This window comes from Copidosoma floridanum, unplaced genomic scaffold, assembly GCF_036245765.1.
Source record: "Copidosoma floridanum isolate Cflo_tuat_1 unplaced genomic scaffold, Cflo_Japanese_pri ptg000004l, whole genome shotgun sequence".
Taxonomy (NCBI): domain Eukaryota; kingdom Metazoa; phylum Arthropoda; class Insecta; order Hymenoptera; family Encyrtidae; genus Copidosoma; species Copidosoma floridanum.
The window spans coordinates 28,356,842-28,378,282 of record NW_028321881.1 but is presented as its reverse complement, the minus strand read 5'-3'; the positions used below and the strand labels follow the sequence as shown (position 1 = coordinate 28,378,282).

Here is a 21,441-nt window from a genome sequence, read left to right as displayed (position 1 = left end):
TTGCCAAAGATGGTGCCCACCGTCTTGACCTTCGTGGGTCCCCTCGACGGCTTTCCAACCGCTCGATTCGGAGGGGGGAATGCCTGGACCATCTTGATGACGGGTCCCTTCTTCAACGGGGCTTCCTCCGGGATGGCCTCCAGCTTTCCCGGTGCCCTTGGTTTCGGGGGGGTGGGGAAGATTACGTCCCAACTCTCCTCTTGCTCGACGAAAAATTGATCGTGGGATTGGATAGGGACATAGATCCGAGAGGCCTCCGCCTCCGTCTTGGTCCTAGTGACTTCCTCGGGGTCCCGGGAACTATCCCTTTGGTCTGTGATCTCCGGTGGAAGTTCCTCGGTGAGTGGGGTTTGGGATACGTTCCTTCGATCCTCCTGACCCGAGCCCTTCTCCTGAGGTCCATTGAGGGCGACGCCCTTGCTCCTTCCAAAACCCTGAGAGGGTGGCCACCAATATCTGCCATGGGTTCCTGTGGAGACCAGCCACCCGCACGAAGGCTTCGTCACCGTGGTGGTCGAGGTAGTGTGGGTCTTCCACATTCCCATTTGGCTCACCAGATTATCGAGCTCTCTCTCCGGGACCGGGGGACGAGGGAGCCTCTGGTCGGGTCCCGGGGGAACTGGGAAGGGAGGGTCGATCTCGGGGTCGGAGTCCCCTTCACTTTCGCTCGAGTCAGGGAGGGATTTGCCCCAAGCTTCCTTCAAGACGGACACTTCCTCGACACTCTCCAATGACCTGCCCAATTCCTCTTCTAGTCCCTCATCGAATAACTCTACCAGTCCATAGTCCTCCTCCTCCCAGACATCATTTCCCCTCTCTTCCTTCCTCCATCCTCCTTTTTCCTCCTCTCCTACCTTTTCCTTCTCTGGCCCTCTTTCCTTTTCCTTCTTTGCTACTACTCCGATGCTTCCTCCTCCCTCTCCCTCCTGATCGGAGTTCAACAGTTCCTTCTCCCTCTCCTCACTTATCTCTTGGAGATCCTCTACTGGACCTGGAGACGAAAGCTCTCTACGCTCCATATTTTGAACTTCCTCGGACTTGCTGACTCTTGTCCACCTGTACAAAGAAAAATTAAAGAACCAGGTTATCCTATCCTTATCTCCCCTTCCGTTTGTTGGCCTCTCTTGGGCACGTATCTCTTGAGTTCTGACACATGAGCTTCGTTGAGACGGCGACTTTTTCCCTCCCCCTCTCCTAACACATAGACCGTCGGCGACTTAACCTCGATTATCTCATAGGGCCCTTCGAATTTAGGTGCGAGTTTCGCCGCGAACTTTTTTGACGCGTCAGACAAAGGGTGGGTTCTACGCAGTACTCAAGTCCCTACCGGAAATCAAACATCTTTCTTGTTCCTATTAAATCGTTTCGCTTGGGTCTCCCTTGCCGTATCTATGTGCTTCGCTACCAGATCCCGCAACGCATCTAACCTCCTTACCCTATCTACCCATACCTCCGGTCCTGTCTTCTCAATCGCCTCTATGGCCTCTACGTCTCTCCGCAAACTCTTCACTGGTCGAGGGTGTCGGCCATAGTTTAAATACGCGGGTGACACCTTTGTGGTAGCTTGGGTTGCCGTATTTATAGCATGCCTAATTTCATGAAGATATTGATCCCAATTCCTATGATCCTGTCCCACGAAAATGGCAATAATAGTTTTTATCGTCCTATTACTGCGTTCCACCGGGTCCGCTTGTGGATGATACGGTGGCGTAAAAACGTGTTTGACCCCATACTCATCCAGCGTTTTCCGCATCAACTGATTATCGAATTCTTTCCCGTTGTCGGTGAGGAAGAAATCCGGAGTTTCCCACCTAAATAACACCAATTCTTAGAATGCTCTCACTACCGACTTCCCGTCCGCCTTCCGTAGAGGTTTCACCTCAATCCATCTAGTAAAAAGATCTTGGAAAACCACCAAGTATTTATGTCCGCTCTTGCTGGGTGGAAATTCCATAAGATCGGCCGCCACCACGGCCCAAGGCCTCTCCACTATTCGCTTCCCCATTAGACCCTGAGTACCGGTCTGGGGCACCTTATACATCTGACACTCGGGACACGCTCTAATAAAACTCCTCACGTCGTAATACATCCCTCTCCAATAATACTCTCGGGCTATACGGTCGTACGTTTTCTCTATTCCCAAATGTCCACTGGAGGGGAGGCAATGTGCCTCGTAAATCACCTTCTCCCGGAGCTCGGCTGGCACCACTAGTCTCCAGTTTTCTTCTGGGAATGCGATAGGGTCCAATAAGGGATCGTAACGGTGCCTATAAAGCCTATCCTCTTCCACTCGCCACCCTTGGAACTTGTGGGGGGCCTCCCCTATTTCCTTAACCAACCTTAAATACTCTGGGTCCACTATCTCCTCAAACGTACCAATCGCCATCTCCTCCTCTTCATATAGTCTGGATAGAGCGTCTGGTACATAATTAAGCGCCCCCTTTCGATGTATAATTTCGAAACTCCACTGCTGCATTTCAATAGCCCACCTAGCTAGTCTTCCCGTCGGTTCTCGCAAATTCCTTAACCACTTGAGAGCCGCATGATCGGTGATAACGGTGAAGTCGTATCCTTCTAAGTAGGGACGTAACTTCTTAACGGCCCAGATCACTGCTAAACACTCTTTCTCCGTGGTACTATAGTTCCTCTCCGCAGGTGACAGGACTCGACTCACATATATGATGGGGTGTTCCCCGTCCTCCCCCATTTGAGTGAGTACGGCCCCCAGGGCATATCCGCTAGCGTCTGTTTGTAGAACGAACGGCTTCGAGAAATCGGGCCTCGCCAACACGGGAGCGGTAGTGAGGGCCCTTTTTAATCCCTCAAAGGCTTCCTGTTGGTCTTGTTCCCAAACCCACTGTTGTTTCTATTGAAGTAGCTTGACCAAGGGTACTTTGAGCTCTGAATCCCCCTCTATAAACCTCGAGTACCATCCCACCATTCCCAAAAATCGCCGCAATTGTTTGACATTTGTTGGTTCTGGATAATTAAGGACCGGCTCCACCTTCTCCTGATTCGGTCTTAACCCTTCGCTATCCAAAATAAATCCTAGATATGTCAACTGAGGCATACAAAACTCACACTTCTCTCGCTTCACTTGTAATTCCGCCTCTGCTAATCTCTCCAAAACTAACTTCACATAATACTTGTGTTTCTCGAACGTATCGGTAGCCACAATTATGTCATCCAGATATCCGAACACATGGGGTCGCAACTCCTCTCCAAATAATATATCTATCAGACGCTGGAAGGTCATAGGCGCATTACTTAGTCCGAAAGGCATTCGCTTGTATTGCCAAAGTCCAGACCCCTGCACTGCAAAAGCCGTAAACCTTCGACTAGTCCTTGCCATTGGTACCTGGTGATATGCCTGCTTTTAGTCCACTTTCGACAAATATCGAGCATCCCGTAACCTATCCAAAATAGTATCCATGCTGGGCATAGGGTATGCGTCCCGCTTGGTTACTTTATTCAGATCCCTAAAGTCGATACAGAACCGATATGTATCATCTGGCTTCTTGTGTAATACGGGAGCCTGGCAATAATCGCTTGCGGACCTCTCTATTATTCCTTCTCGGAACAACCGCTCCACCTCCTCGACGGCCACTTCGTGCATTTTTGGGGACATCCGTCGATACGCATGGCGTATGGGTTTGTCGACCGTAACTTCAATCACATGTTCTGTGAGAGGGGTCTTCCCCAGAGGTTTCTCGGTTGACCCTAAGATTTCCTCTACCATTCGTTCGATCTCTTCGCGCTCCTCTGTCGAGATTTCACTAATACCAGCGCATTCAGCATGAAGGGTGCCTTTGGGTGCGTCCCCCATATTTCTGAACGAGTGCCAGTCTCCTTCGAACACCCGAAATATCCCTCGACCCAATCGCAGATCCATATCAAACCTGTCCTGGAAATCTCGTCCCAAGATCATGTCTTGGTTGATATCGGTGACTGCCCGGGCCTGTATCTCTCGTACATGACCGTCAATCTCACAGCTAATTTTCAAAGTCCCCAAGACTCGTGACAATGTGGCGTTCACACTAACAATGGTCGCATTAGTAGGCTCCAACCTATTACGGAATCGTTCAGCTAGTTTGGATCCCACCAGCGACGTTTGAGCCCCAGTGTCAAGGAGGGCACTATACTCCTGGCCCCCTAACATTACCGACAGATAAGGTCTATTTTCGCTATTGATACCCGCCACATCCTCTCGCTGGATCTCTTGGTTGTTATTTTCTCCATCCTGGTTCCTCTTGGAATGCTCGCCACTAACCTCGGGAAGGGTAGTCCGACTGCAGCCCGACGCTCCGTCCTTCTTCCGAAGAACTGCCTCTGAACTCGTTACCCGAAAATGTCGGTCCTCCAACTGGTCTCCAAAAGCCTTGTCGAAGAAGTCCTGGAGGTCTTCGACATCAATTTGTTGCGGTTCCCCTTCATCTCGGCCCGACACCAATCGCTCTCCCCTCTCTTGTCTCTTGATTTCCCAATCGGTCGTCGTCCGGACATTTTCAGAGTTCGGTTCGATGACTTCCTCGCTGTAACGAATTCTCTCGGTTTTCAAGTCTCGTTCCCTCTCGAAATTGTCCACAATAACGTCAAAGTCTTTGTCAGGACCTGACACTTCCTTGGTATACCAAATCGACTCACTTTTCTCATTCACTTTCCGCTTCCACTCCCTTTCCAGTGACTGCCATCTCGGATCATCATCTTTCCACGTTTGATTAACACTCTTTTCTCTCAGCCTTTCAAGGCTTTCACAAGAGAATTCGGCCGCGTCTTGAACGTTGGTAGCCACTTGCCCGCGCGCATCCTTTGACGGTGCCTTGGACCGTTTATCCTTACTCTTACTCGATGGTTCTTGGAGAGTCCTTCTAGGGACCAAGGCTAATTGGCCATCCCCTCCAATGATCCACGTTTTATCACTATCGATTCTCTTCCCTTCACTTTCCTTAAATGTCACGGAATCTCTTAACTCATTCTCAACCTCTCCTCTATGTCTCGGCTCAATTCTATTATTCTCTAACTCTATCCTCGGACGGAACGCGGGGGTTGCAGAAGTTAATTCGTTTAACTCTGGCCCCCGCACGCCCCGTTTCCCATCGTTTTCCGCCAAAACGCACATTTGGGGCAGGACGAGAAGACTGCTCCTGGAGTACCGCAAACCTGACACTCGACTGTTGGCTTAGGCTTGGGATCCACTAGGGGCTTCCTTAGCAGGCAATTTCGGGCCAGATGTCCCTTGGTCCCACACGCGTAGCAGAGCACCTCTGGGCATTGCGCTGAGCGATGACCCACAGCCCGGCAGGTATAACACGTGGTATAAAACCCGTTTCCCCCTCCAGCTTCATCCTGGCCAGCTGTCCGCTTAGGGATGATCCCTGGTTGAACCCCGGTCACCGTGGTGCTGATCGGCTGACCCCCCTCCTTGACGTTAGTCGGGGTTTGGAAGGCCACCTGATTGTTCCAAGGCATCGGTCTCCCGTACTGGGCCCATGGTGGACGGTTTTGAGCTTGGTTGAAGCTCGCAATCAATTCCGAGGGAAGGTCAAAGAACGGAGATCCGCCCCCTTCTTTACCCACCGTCCCCTTTCTAACCTCACTATCTCTGCCATCTAGCTTATTTCCCCCTTTACCCTTCTTCTTTCCCTTGTTTCCTTCTTTATGGATAGAGGAATTCTCCTCCTTGGATTCCTCTTTATCACTTACTTCCGTTACGCTCGCAATCTTTGCCTTGACCGCTGAAGTTCCGGAAAATCCTGCCCCCGGCACGTGCATCTTGTCCGCGGGTGGTGGCGGGACATAGCGGCTATCCAGCTCCCTCTGCCTTTCCCACCACAAACCATAGGTCTCGATATCATCCAGACTCATGACCAATTTATCGGACATCGCCCGGCGATACTCTGGCAGCAAGTTCCGTCGTGCCAGTTCTACTATCGATCTCATAGAGGGTGGCACCGTGAATCTTGAAACGATGTATTTGAATTTCGATAAATACACCGCGATTTTCTCGATTTTGGCTTGCGTGCGCCGGCGCAAGTCATCCCAGAGATCTTCCTCATCATATTCTCCGATATACTGTCTCTTGAAGGACACCTTAAATCCCTCCCAATCTCCTAACTCTCTCTTAATTGTACGGAACCAGCGGCTAGCCCCCTTTGACAAAACGCAAGGTAGCGCGTTTAGGAGCTCGCGGTCGCTGAATTCCGCACTTCCTCGACAATCCTCCAGTTGTTCTAAAAACTCTTCAGCATCCTCACCTCTATCCTCACCCGAAAACTTCACTCCCCAACCCTTGAGAAGTTTGACCGCCTGAGATCGGGGACCGTTTGTCCTATAACCTTCCGTGGGGCTACTTCGCTCGCTTGGAGTCTCCTCGGCCCTGAGGCTTGGCCTGCGCTGTCCCTGCCCTTCGTTACGCCACTCATTTCCTCTGGGTTCGTACCGATCCTCACGTTTCCCCTCGGGGGAGTTTACTCGTCTCCTCTGGTGAGTCTGTTGTTCGGGCCAAGATCTGGCGTTTCGGTGATCTGGGTGCCCCTTTCCCCCGAGAGAAATTGTGTCACCGGAGGTCCTCTCTGAACGCCTGTTCCTTCCCTTCTTGGGTTTTCTCGGCGCCAGTTTCTTTTGGGCGAGTGGTAATCCTCTGAACAGAGTTTCCTCCGTGCCTGACTCTTCGCTCGTAGATTTTCCACTCGGATTCTCACTGGGCCTAAAATACTCGCGCTTGTTGGGGAAACCCTTCTTCAACTCTTCTTTACATCTCTTCTCTAAATCTCTTCTAATCTTCGCACACACCAACCTGTACTCTTCCTCTGCTTGTTGGCTCAGACCGTTAGCTTTCCCCTCACTATCGTAGCCGTCCTCCTCTGAATTTAAATCATCCGCGTCTACTATCGGTTCCGGGGTGAAATATTCACTTCGGTTTGTTTGATTCCGTAAGGAAAAATCCCGCGCGGGTTTCTTCATAACCGACCGTTGAGCTATTAATTTAATTTTCGGGGTCCTCCCGTATCCCTTAAGGGGTACCTGAGTATCAGTTAAGGTTGCCGGATTTGATTCTTCGATCCCCCTATTGCCCCCTATTTGACCCTGATTATGTCCTAACTCGGCCTGATGGGCCCTCTGGTGTCCCTGTGCCTCCAAGAGAGACCTATCCTCTGGCATCGACCTTGAAGAATTTGTCGCGAGATATTCTAACACCTCCTGGGATAACCCCTGCGGAGCGGAGAGGCATCCGCCAAGGGTGTAGGTAGTCGCACTAAAAGTCTGTTCTCTTTGAAGGCCTGCCATCAGAAACCTCTGCAGGCTAGGATCAATAGTGATGGTTCGCGTCTGTCCCTTCCCTGCTTTGGGTCTATTCTCTCCCCCTACTACTGACGTGGTGACCGGCGTCGTATACGTCGTAGTGTATGTTGTTGTCGTCACCGTTGGTACCCGAGAGTCCGTTAATGGCCTATACCCGTTAGCATCGCTTTCACTCAATCGCCGTGGTCCCGTCTCTATTCTGGACTCGCTCCCTTCCACATTTCCGCTCTCCAATCTCCATGACCCTGGCACGGATGTCTCTCTCGTAGAACCCGTAGTAGTTGGCTCAGGCGGAGGTGCCAGACTCTCCCCCCTCTCGGAATTCGACCTATCCCCCCGTGATAACTCCTTATGTATTAACTCGCCGGCGGTACTGAGTTGGATCGTCAGTGGAGTACTGTGCTCTAATTGCCCCTCCTCCGCTCTCGCCAGCACGTCTTCCTCGTACCACGGTACCCTTTCATTGTCCGGCTCCATCTCTAGCATCAACACTCGAAGAAACCTATCCCTCACGGTAGTTTCTGTTCCCTCTACGCTAAATCCTCTCAGAACTAATTCTCTCCGTAGCACCTCTAGCGGCATTCGCATGGTACTACGCCTGAGGGCACGCAGCTCTCGCGTATTTACCAGCGCCTGCATGGTATCCTCATGTGACGCCATTTTGCTGTCCCACGCTACAATACAAGAAAGCACTAGAAACACTAAACGACTCTACCTAACGAGGATACACTGTTTGTGTATCGTCGCCTACCCGCACTTGTCGCCGACGGTCTCACCCCCAATTCGCCAAAAAAAAATATAATTAAACTTATTTCTATAACCATATATATATATGTACATATAAACAATGAAAACTTTTATCAATAAGAAATAATTTCTTAACTCTATTAATATTCCCTCAGATCCGGCAATCGCTCTCAATCCACACGTACTTTCACTCAAACACTGAAAATTCTATGTCCCGGTGGTCCCTTTCTAATTATGTGACGTGCTCCCCACAAGGGATGCCATTTGTGACGAAGATTTTTCGGCCGAAAGACAGCCGTCCCGTATCCCCTCACAAAATTCTCACTTACGTCACTTACCGTATCCCTACTCACTGGATACCTCTCCTCCAGGAGGTTGGCCACAGGTGTCCGGCTCAGGAACGCTGGACACTCCCTAAAGGAAATTAAAAAGGGGAAAACTGAGGACACGAATTATTGACACTAACACTGATATATCTTTCACAGCGCGCGCGCGCTATTTATTCCTCCTCAATGCTCTCACACTATGCCCGCTCTCTCTCTCTCTCTCTCTCTCTCGCTCTCTCTCTCTTCTTCTATATCGAATTATGGTGCACTGCTCCCGTCGTGGATGTCTTGGTACGGACGCCTCCCGATCGTCCTCCGCTGGCCTTCACCTTGACCTTGGTACGGACGCCTCCCGATCGTCCTCCGCTGGCCTTCACCTTGACCTAGCTGACGGTGGCCCGTACTCCGACCTCTCACCCATGCGCATACACACACACACTCTCAAGCACGCCTCGCCTCTTATACCCGATACTCACACGACCTCAGCCCTTGAGCCTCTACCCGCTCCTTTACCCGCGCCACTAACACAGGTTATTCTCCTACGCTCACTCACTCTCGAATCGCCCTGATTCTCTGCCCAGTCTACCACCCGGTGCCCTAATACTATAACTTTACCTCCTGATTATCCTCGCTGTTGACTCAGCTGGTATCTCCCGGTCGACGGCTCCTCTGCTCTTCGCGGGTATTGTTCTCACCTCTCTCTGTCTCTTACTCGGCTAATCGCGGTGGAATTCCCTCGATAACGGTGCCTCGATCGGCTCCCTCAGCTCCTCCGTGCAATCTACTTCCTGGACCTGTCACTTTCCTATCTCTTGAAAACCCTTGCTCTCCGCTATCCTCTCTCTATGCTCATCCGTGCCGTACTGACTCGTTATGGCGGTGCACTTCGACAGATGCGCGCGCCCCTCCCGTCTATGCGAAAAATCTCCAACACGCCTAAAAACCGGTAAATTTTTGGAGGTTTCCAAAACTAGGGAATTGACGCGGCCGCTCGGTGCTCACACCTCTCTAACGTGTCGCGAGCCCTCGCCTCTCTCTCCTTCTCTACCTTGCACACATGCTCACCCAATCATACCACACACACTTTCAATCCCTTCTCTGATCTTCGGTCCTTCTCTCTCCTCTGGCTCGTAGTCCGCGGCACCGAGAACACACATTAAGAATGTGTTGTAAAACGATACATATGTAAAATATATACTGTATCATAGGACTCGGTAGCCGCCAATGACTCGCCCAAAAATATAGGTATATAGTGACGTGATAGCTTCAGCTACCACGTCACAAAGTCTACATAAACAAAAAAATATCGATTGCAGTTGGTCACTTCGTCTGTCCACAAAGTTAAAAAACTTTCTAAAATAGCATCTTTTTCGATGGTTGATTTCAAATAAGGAAGTCAATTAAGATATTCTTACTACAAATGAAAGTTACGTCTTCATAGCATTAATAAGCGCTTAAGATTTTGAATCGATATAAATGATAGTTATTGGGAATAGATTTTTGCTTATATCAAAGGTGCTTTTGTAAGATCACTGACATTAAAAAAAATAAGCTACCCTAATGACTCTAATTAGATTTTTTTCTTAAAGAACTCCTTTATCAGTTACAATTCTTTATCTGTTGATTTACACAAATTATATTATTTGAAAATGTATTCGAAAAACAGGTACGTTTAAATAGTATAAATGGAATAACTTTTACATTTTTAGTCGAACAACGTTAGGAGTAGGTGCATATTGTAGGTGATTTTTTTCTAATAATAAAAAAAAAATTTTTTGCTCTAACTAACTTAAGTGTCAAGATAGTTGATTTTCATTTTGATTGAGTCTCTTCAAAAAATAAATATTTTTCTTAAAAATTTTTACAGTTTATACATCGATTGATAATCTTTTTACTAAAAAGATTCCATGAAAAAATCACTGGCGATTATTATATAACGGCAATTGGAATAGCAATAATTTTCCAATCGATAAGAGAGGATGTGCAAGTGGAGACGTCACTATCTCTCTACGGAGGTGAACAGATATCTTTCTGTCTAGTAATTGAAGGTAGCTTATAAGCATAAAAACATGTAACAGAATCTTAACTTTCTAAAAACTAGTGCCTAGTATGTATAAATAATTCATGTATTTCAATGAGCGCAGGCATCGTTTTTCTTGCTTCTTATTCATTAAAGTATTACAATTATTCAAAAATTATTGCTTTTTGTTTCATATAGAGCATCAAAAATTAAAAGTGTAGCGTTAAAATAATTTCCAAAAAGTGTTAGGTAGGGCATACAACATATATATTTTATCAGTATTGAATGATCTATTTCTTCCTTTTTTTCGGTATGTATAGCACTTTCCAATTGGTCTTCTTATTCTTTCATTCCAGCACTAGTCCTTGTAAGTATTTCGTTAATTGTTTTATCGAAACGCATACAATCGTTTTTAATTTCTACTTTCATTACGTCCTAGTTTGTGCGTGATTCTCCATGATGGCGAGAAGACAGTAAAGTGCTTTTTAACAAATATTTTTTACAGCTGCATACATTTGTCTTGCACTTTGAAGCACAGTATCATCTTATTTTTTTTCAGAATGATATGGGGAATCAGTTCAGGGCTTGAATATACTGGCATTAACCATTTAATGTTTGCTTCCAGCCCCACTGCAAAGCTCATTTCTCATTGCTCAGCTACTGCTGCAGTTGGAGATACACTCTAACACTATGCTATTCCCCAGCACCTGGAGTGAATATATAGGAGCAATTTTAATACAGACGCAGATTTGTTCACAGATTTTTTAATAAGCCTAAATCACAGCTCAAATAGTTTATACATATATAAATATATATATAAATACACTCACACGATTTTTTGAACCAGTTATTTAACTGTACCATTTTCCTCTAATTTCATTTGTCTTCATCTTATTTACGTTACTGCCTCATTAAAATATTATGTAACTAGTTTTTGAATTTTTAGTTTACTTGTTATGCAATATTTGTTTTAAATTAATAATTCAATTGCAAGGTTCAATAATCATACTAATAATGCTAATAAAGAACCCATAATACTATTTTGAACTAGAACTGAATAGTTAAAACTTTTTTTTCCCCCATCACTGTACCATTTTCCTCTAGTTTCGTTTGTCTTCATGTTATTGACGGTACTGCCTCATGAAAATATTTTAATCTAACTAATTTTTGACTTCCTAGTTTACTTGTTATGAATTAATAACTCAATTGTAAGGTTCAACAATCGTACTTATAATGCTAATGAAGCAATTATTATACTGTTTTATTCTTGAACTAAAAAGTTACAACTTTTTTTTCCGGTAACGTTACCTTTTTTTACATACATTCTTTTTACGTACATACATTTTTTTTAAAGTGACGACTTGTGGCTATCAGAATGCTCTTAATTTATATTTTAAGTTAAAACTGAGTACATGCAATTAAAAACTTTGACAGTTATTAACTTTCACATTTAAAAAATCGATACTTATCGAATAATACCTACTACAACAATTTTTCTTGTACAAATTATTAATGTTTATAGCAGATGGCATACTGGTATGACAGACTATCTGATCTCGTGTTTTCTGTGTGGCAAATTAATACAATAAAATACGAAGACTTCTTTAAAAACAGTTGGAATTGCCAATCTCATTATACCAAGTGTAAAAAAAAGGACAACAAGCACGTATCTCTAAAGTAGAAGATCTTGGTCAATGTTTACCACTCTTGTCACATGAGATATTTACGAGAACCAGCGATTAAGAACACAGCAGTGAAAGCAAAAAAGCCAAGTTAGCAAAAAAGCAAGGTTGTCCTTTTAAAATACGCTATTTAATTTTTATGTTTATGCTTCAGTTGTGGTGAGGATGCGTCTGCCGAGTAGATTGAGAAATGCAAAAAAAACAAGAATCATTACAAGCTGGTACAAAGACCAATTGGTGATTGCTATAGGAAGCGAAAGAGAAGATAACAGATGATTAATTATTTAAGAAATGATAATCGTATACAATTAATAATAGCAATGTGTGTCTTGTTTAATAAATTTGCGAATATATGGATCTACGTATGTTGTACGCCCTACCTAAGAGTTTATGAAAATTATTCTAAAAATACAGTATGAATTTTTTATGCTTCATTTTAAACCAAAAATTTCAGAATGATTGTGAAAGTTAAATAAATTTATAGCGAGAAAAACGACACCTGCATTCATTGGAATATATTAATTGTTTACATATATGTTAAATTTATGTGTTAAATAGTATTATGTTTACAAGAAACTTTAAATTAAAAAAAAAGAAGGTTACTCTATGACCTACGGTTCCCGGAATAATCATATTTTTTATGATCAGTACGGTTTTAAAAAGGACAGGAAAATATCTGCGTACCTCTGTAGAGCGGTAGTGACGTCACCACTTGCGAGTCCTTCCTTATTAATTGGAAAGTCATTGCTATTCCTAATGCCGATATGCAATTAGGGCCAGCAGTTTGTGTAAGCAATTAGTTAGAGAAACTCTTTTTTCTTTTAAATTTTTAGAAAAATAGTGCCTACAGTATGCACCTACCTTTAACGTTTTACGACTGAAAATGTAAAAGTTGTTCGATTTATTTATACCGTGTGAACCTAACTGTTTGTAGTATACGTTTTTGAATAATATGATTTATAAAAACTAACGTAATGAAAATCGCAGTCGACAAAGTAACTTTTCTATAAGAGAATCCAATAAAACTCATTAATGTAATTTTTTTTTTTTTTTTTAATGAGTGATTTTACGAAAACAACGTTTGTTAGAAAAAATGGTTTTTTAAAGTAACTACTTATTATACTAATTTGAAATTTAAAGCATTCATTCTTAATATTAGGACATGTAACTTATACTTATTTTAGAAATGTTTGGTTGAAGGGATAATTTGTTATTAACAATCGAAAAAAATGCTATTTTCAGTGGTTTTTTTAACTCTTGTGGACGAAAGAAATGACTAATTGCTATCATTTTTTTATATTTTGAAGAACTTTTTAGGAGCATCACTTGACATGAAAATAAACTTCTCGTACTATCCATACTTTTGTGCATTATTTGAAAGTAAAACAATTTTTTTTACTTTAAGAATTTTTTTTACAACGTTAAACAAAATTCAGCTGTTCCTGAAGACGGATATTTGGAAGTCTGGGTTACTTTTACATGAACATATTTTGTTTGCTGCAGTATCTATGAGTTTTCATTGAAACTGCGTATCTCTTACAGTGTTAGGTACCTTTTGTCGTCAAGATCATTGGTCCCAGTGGACCAATTCCATGGAGGTTGGTTTTCATTCGGTAGGTATACTGGACACAGTTAAAATTGTGTCCAAAATTCCTTGTATGTTCAGAAACCCTAGAATCATCATTAATTTCTTCTGATTTTTTATTTGTACACTGCTGTAACACTCGTTTCGTTTGTCCAACTTAATTGACTGGGTAGTCACCACAGGAGAGCTTGTAAACGATATCTGCCATATTTTATTTTGCTGTTTTGTCCTTGTCTCATTTAATAATATTGCTGAGAGATGTATAAATCGATGGAAAAACAAGGACATTATGTAAAACATCATGAGTAGTTTTTTTATGTTAACAATTTTTTTATGTTACTGTACGTTACTTGTGTGTTTATAGTAAATAAAAAATTTTGGCTTCATGACGCTGGCAAAAATCTAAGCCAGCAAAACGTCACCTTATATAAATATAGCTGTGTCTGCTTTTTGATCTCTAAGTGATCGTTTATAAACTTATTATTTCTGTTAATATGGAGAAATATTATAATTTAGCTTATTTACCCTTTGATTTGTATAGATATATTTTGACATTAATATCGTAGTACACTTTAAAAATAACGGTGTGCATTTGATTATTTTTGATGCCGATAAATGCAATACATAATTAATAAAAAAATAATTATAGTTAAGGAAGTTTGGGCATTTTTAAGGAGATTTATTTACTTGTTGAAAATAATAAGCGTTGTACTTCAACATGCTGGAAGTACATATGAATTTTTTCAATATTTTTACCTGCTAAATTTTCAAGATAAAAATTTCCGAAATTGCATGATTTCACAAGTCATGAGCAGGTCTTATGCTAAGTGCATGGGAGAAAACTTGGCCCAGCCTTTCTTAAGACTTGAAACTACAATACTGTGCAAAAAATAGCTTGTGTTTCCAAAATTCACAACACACTTTTGTTGAAAAAGTTAAATCTCCTCTTACGTTTTTTAGGCTATTTGTTATCATGCAAACAACATGTTTTCAAATTTTTTTACTCGAACCATCGGGAACAAGCTGCTTTAAAGTAAGCCCCATTATTTGTTCATAACATTTAATGGTTTAACTTTTAAGCACTGATAAGTTGAACACATTTAAGGGAGTTCACTCTCCAAGAGAATTGAAGTCAATATATTGATAATACTTTGAACAGAGATCAATTAGTGTATGAAAATCCTACAATTCAAACTTCAAATCCCTTTATGGCTTATAAAGTATTGATAATTTTATTATTGATCTTTTAACGTGCAGCCTTATGAAAATTAGTACTGTTCTGATACATAACCTGCAATATGTGGATAATCAAGGTCAAGATTTGATTGAGAATTTTGTAGAAAATAGCTAAAAACTTGGTAATTACGTAGCTATAGTCTCATCTTCATTCATGGCTTATGGAATAAGCAATAAAGTAGTGAATAAAATAATTCTCCTTTGACAGCTCTTATATTAACCGTGATGTAGTAGGCGGACATTTTCATGCACAGTTAGTAAAACTAACTTTAACATGGTGTATTATGGGAGCCCCCGCGCACCTACTCAACCCGCTTGGAAAAACGACTAAACCTCCTTAAAGCATTTTTGTACACTACGTTACATACCCAAGAACGCTTTTTTAACTATAAATAACAATTCTAGTTATAAAAAAGCCAAAACTTGGAGGCAGGATGATATATAGCATTGTTATAAAACATTAATCACAGTAAAAAATTTAATGAAACACTTGTTTAAGTTTAAAGTAATGAATAATTACCAAAGTAAAAGTTCATAACATAAAAAAAAAATAATGTGCACAGCATTATGTGATGAATTCTCCTTAAGAAATATTACTAAATAAAATTGATTAATTAGTCAAGGCATTTGTATATCTATCTGCATTATCAGATGTTCTTGACAAAACGACACAAGCACACTACTTTACAAAGATAAAAGTGCTTTATCATCAATCTGCATTATTATTACTGGTAAATTACATAAAGTAATACTAAAATCCTATAAATAGATTTATTTATATATTTTATGTTGCACTTATAACTAACGAAAGTAATTAAATGCTCAACAGTATTTAAAAAAGGAATTTTTATTTCGATTAACATAAATAACTCTTTAAAAGATAAAAACCTTAATCCATTAGGTTATTAAGGTAAGAATTTAAATGGATTACTAGCCAGCCTTAAGTAAAACTTTATTTAGTTTTTTTCTATTTTATAAAATTTATACAACAAACAAATTTAGCCAGTTTGTGTACATTAAGCTTACGATACCGATAACAATCAGTATTTGATGGGGGTCAATATTATTAACTGAGCTTAGCTAAACAAGTATATTATTTTTTACTTAATTCGTTTATAATGAGACATTTATAAAATTTCTTATTATTTCTAAGACCACTCAAAAGGTGAGTGTAACTTAAAAAACTGACTGTCTGTACAGTAAGGCCTTATGCACAAGCTTTATTCTATGGTATCTGCGTTTTATTAGTAAACTGAAAGCTATTATCTTAAATTTCATCGATCTGATGACGATTATCAACGAGTTTGAAAAAAATTTCACGTAAAAAAGTAATTTAGCAAAGTGATTTAGCTAGAACAAAAAAAGTTTTGTGAAGATGTTAGTAGGACAGCTTACCATTACAGAATCGGCCCTCGCCTTCGTTGATTTCACTGGCAAGGACAGGTTTTTTGTTCTCAAGAGCATCGTATTCACGCTTTTTTAGCTTTGTATCAGCAAATACGATATCTGATTCGTCAAGATGTAATATCATTCCGTTTAAGTAGTCACGAAATTTTTTCAGAGCTGCGTAGTATGGCACTTTGTCAGCGGCCCGTGGCAGTTGGGCGCACCGTGCGCTACTAGAAGGCATTACCCACATGTACTGTAAAGTAATGAAGTATTTTGTAAAATTTTTGTAACATGGGCAATTAATTTTCTTTCATCAAAAAAATAACGAAATTTTACTCACTGTATTAGTGCCTTCAACCAAATTAGGTTGTCTACCAAACCCAAATTCTTTTTTACCAGAAAATACTTCGTAAATAAGTTTGCCGTTAAACACTGCTATTTTAGGTCTATACTTCCGCAACTTCTCTAGTAGAATATGACTTCCTGCAAAAAAAAGTTAGATGTAATTTAACTTTTTCACATCAATACTGTTAATCTATAAAAGCTTTGTACAAAGATAAGTGAAATTTAGATTTTGAAAACATAAAATTCTTCCGAAAACTGTCTAGTTGGAATACATCATTTTAATTATTCGTAATGAAGATGCAAAAAATGATGTTTAATTTTGACCAAGAAATGGTTACGTAGCCTTACTTAACTTTCACTTGTAAAATTTTTTTTGTTTGTGACTTGGATGATGGAAAATTAAAAACTCAGTCAAAATTATTAAATACCTTAGTTTCATAACAATAAATATGTGTGGAATCTGATGTTTTCACCTCTTGCCACTGAAGGACTCTACTAATACTGTAATTAGAGTAACTATTAAACATTCACACGAAGCAAACATAAAAATAAATTGTTGCTAAGTAAACAAATAGTATGTTCCGCACCTTGTGAGTAAAGTTAAGAATGTCTTAGATTCCACGTGGATAAACGCTTGAGATGAAGCGACAGGGTGGTTAACGTTCAATCTAATGCATTTCTTAACCTCCGAGCGTGGTACGTATTCTATTATTCATTAATCCTGCACCGAGAGAAGGAATTTTCGTCGAAAGTTCTGACTTTCGGCATAGTACCTTATTAAAACTTTTTTTTATGGCTGATTTAGTAATATTACTGATAAAGACATTAACCTTTAATTATTTCAGTCTATTTTAACCAACTCAACTTTTTTCTGTACAAAGAGTAAATTATTTAACACCAATAAGAAAACCATAATTAAAATACACTTTTCCGTCAGATTATTAGTACGGCTGATAATAAACTATTAAAAATTATCAACTGTGAAAGTAACATATTAAAGTTAACCTATCACTTGAGAAAAAAGGCAATATATTTGTGCACAGGAAAAACAGCTGAAAATGTTTGGTAACTTTTTTTTTTCAAATCTTCTGTTTTATAGTGAAGAAAAGAAAAACGAAAAATAAAAGAAAAAAAGTCTTACGCCTAAAGTTTGATGGATAAGACCGATGATGCCATTGCATAATTGTTTAAAAAAAAAAATATCTTTTGAGTTTAGGGCTAGTTTTTCATATAGAACCTCATTTTACCTGAAAAGTTTGTTAATATAGTAAACAGTAGTCCTAAGTTAGATAATGGAACATAGTAGGACAAAAGTAACATTAACATCTAATAAAATTTTGTAGGTACAGTAAAATAGCAAGGTTAACTGCGATGAAATAACTAGAAACTGTATTTTGACTAGCATAATAATTATAGACTTCTTATTGTCAAGAGCGAAACGTGTGATCAGTTAATATAAAAAGTTGTAGTACTGAAGTAATATCAAAAAAATTCGCAACACAAGGTACGGCTCGGAACACCTACAACAAAAGTTTGACTTTAACTGTAACCATAAAAAAAAGTACTGGAATAAATAATAGAATAAGTCCATAAATTATTTTTAGGGGACTAATGTAGTACATTGATTTCTGAAATTAAATTTAAGAGTTTATCGTTACCTTACTTAATCTGGGCTCGAAAGTGTGACGAAAATAATAAAATCATCGTTAATAACTAATTATTTAGCAGTAAAAGTCTAAAATAATGAGATAAACTCTCAACTGTGTACTTCAAGCAATCAATTGAACACAAACTCGATGCTACTCGTTGCGGTTTGAGAGAGAAAAGTTACATCTTGTGATCATGAAAGAATGTTTTAGTGTGCATAATCTGAAACGTAACTTTTTTTAGAAAGTAATGCATTGAAATACGTAAAATTATTTTGTAAGAGTAAAAAGGTTTATGCTGCCCTTCCAATAGTAGTTTGCAAGTACTTCTTATTCGTAGTATCTCCTAAAAACTTAGAAGTTCAAATTCTTAAATTTTATTCATAGCTGTAGTATGATTCATAAAATTAAAAAATAATTACTAATCTCTTGAACCATAAAATTTAAATCGAGAAATAATTTAGATGGATATATAGTGTACATTAAATATTATTTTTTATTAATTGTCTATTAACTTTGGCCTAAGATCAAATGTTACTTTGAAAAAATCTAATAAAATTAATTACGTAAAGAAATTACTTTTTTCTCTGAAAGACTCTAGCTTCTGTATGTCATGAAGGTTATGGAAGTTTCACAAATCGTCTTTTTTTTCAAACAGGAAGTCAATAAGAAGACTTGGTACAAAATAACTTAGTACAAAATGGCTCATATGGATAAGACTCGATACAAAATTGTCTGTACTCAATCTGTGCAGTTTTTTTTTTTGATACATAACATATCCATGAACTTTCATTGTTTTGCAATTTTGTTTGACATTAAAAAATGCGTGCATGTTCGTAGGTATTAGGTCTTAGTTTCAGGACAAATTAATATTGTGTATTTATACATTAGGTAAACAGTTGTATGTATTATACGAATCCTTGTATCAAGCTTTTATAAGTAAGTTGTTAATAAACCAGCTTAAAATAAAAATCTGCCCAATAGATGTCAAAATTGTTGGATGGCCCATCCTTAATATATATACAGTTTAGCCATAAGCTACGCGGCCTTTAATTACACATTATTACTATAATCAGTCAAATAAATCGTACAACATAGTATAAAGTACTTGGTGCAACTACTTATGTATCTTGAATGTAAGTATCTACACAATGCGGATTCCTAATCAAAGTGTGAATGTGTAAACAAGGTTAGCTCATTTTCTGAAATATTACTTAAGTAGGTAAACCATGGCGGTTCTGGAACCCCCAGCGCCCCCCCTGAGGTGGTGGGGGGAAACAGGCCCTAGCTATAGTTGGGCTGTGAGTTAAGGAGAGGTGATGGTGGGGGGAGAGGCTGATCGGGCGGCGGGAGGAGGGGCACGGCCGGTATAGGAGAGGCAGTAGGGGCGGTGGGTGGTGAGGACTACTCGGGCAGTAATGTTAGGGGAAGGGGCCTGTTCCGGATGCTGTGACATAGGATGGTACTGACGATTCCCACCCTTTCCGACCACGAATCAAGCTTCAACGTCATCAGGATGGGTCCAAAAGGTGTAGGTGACAAGCCCAACGTACAGCACGAGAGGAAGATAATCAAGCACGAACGTGTATTTCTTATCAGTGGATGTTTTTTTTAATTTTCTTCTTTCACTCATTGTTCTAAGAGTCTCAGCGTAATCGTTGTTTTTTTTTGTTCTTCTCAAGAGTGGGCGTATCGATTTGTTGGAGAAAAAATTTCATTGGAAACAGTAGATCGCGGATCCCATTTAACTGCACCTAACGTTGGCTTACTTGATGCAGTACCTTGCCAAGAAATTCAGCCAGCTCACAAATTTAAGTTTGAGATTTTTAGGATAGTATGTAAATAAGTTTTAATAATAACAAAACTTTAAATTTAATACACTTATATTTTTGGTAGCTTCAAAAAAATACACAAAAACTTCATGGTTATTGATTTTTTTTTTTAATATATCATATCCATCTTTATTTAGATAAGAGCGAATATTTTCAGAATAATAATTTCCCTTCACTTTTTGTTGAGATGCCTTAATGTGCTTCTCTATAAGAAGTTTTCGGATATTTTTATCTTTCTCCTCTTCCTCCTTACTAACGCTCTCATATTTTAGTTTGCTAAAAATCAGACCCATGTTGTTGATGTTGACTGCTTAATCATCACAGGATAACTGAAGCAATTCACAAATTTTCATCAGCTCATAAGATGGCGCTAATTTTTTTGTACTACTACACGGCAAAATGTTCTTTAATTTCTTGATCCTAAATTTTATGCTTACTTTATTCTTTTTTTTTTGCCTACACACGGTCATTGTTTTTGATACCAACATTAGTGTTATTTTCAGAGTCACTATCTGTATCAGTATCATTAGTATTAATTCCATCAACAGTATCCCAACTGAGAGGCGTTTTAGAAATTTTTTTCTTATAACTATTAAGCGCGGCTAAGAAACATTCTGAGTCTGGTTCAATGCTACTTTCTACCAAAGAGCAAAGCCACAAATTTTTTTCATGAGCTTTACCAAAAGCGCAATACTGCTTTTTACGTAGACTTTTTTGTACATCATGAGTACCACACATTAACGCCTTTGTTAAATATCCCATAGTAAGAATGTGACTCGATGGTACCATATACTGCTAAATGTTAATCACAGTTCACCTTATGGTTGATTCCAAATAAGTGGCTGTATTATCCTCATAAACTTAAATTCGATGTGCATTTTTTGCTACAGTGTACAAATGTTAATGTAACTTTCAAATGGAACAATCACCTTCCAACCAGTGAAGTCCATGCGTCCGCTTTGACTGAAAGTCGTTGTTTTGGCGCACATCTATAGGTAAGGTGCTCGGGGGCCACACAATCCAATGACTGATTGCTGGTCTCTTAAGCGACACCACAGCCACCAGAGGCCGCCCAAGTAATACAGATGTGGGGGGGCTCACTATATATATATATATATATATATATATATATATATATATATATATACATTTATCTTATTGAGTTGTTCGTATTTTTAAAAAAATATTTAATCAAATCAAAATAAGTGAAAGATACAATATGTATTATTAATTATCATAAACCTTTTTAGTATATGTTAGTATATGTATATACATATTACCTATGCAACAACATACATATAATAACCTTAATTGTCGATAGTTTTTTACGT

At 39.9% G+C, this 21,441-nt stretch overlaps 1 protein-coding gene across 2 annotated transcripts in view; it reads right to left on the bottom strand.

Moving 5' to 3' along the window:
- The window catches only part of Tdg (Thymine DNA glycosylase), an 889,072-nt gene that overhangs the window by 142,385 nt on the left and 725,246 nt on the right, over positions 1-21,441 (bottom strand). For both annotated transcript variants that reach the window (XM_089595813.1, XM_089595819.1), the window contains exons 8-9: positions 16,628-16,770; positions 16,294-16,540 (exon numbers count right to left, since the gene is read on the bottom strand). In XM_089595813.1, the coding sequence (XP_089451939.1) occupies positions 16,294-16,540; positions 16,628-16,770 (390 nt within the window). The remainder of the gene's footprint in view (positions 1-16,293; positions 16,541-16,627; positions 16,771-21,441) is intronic.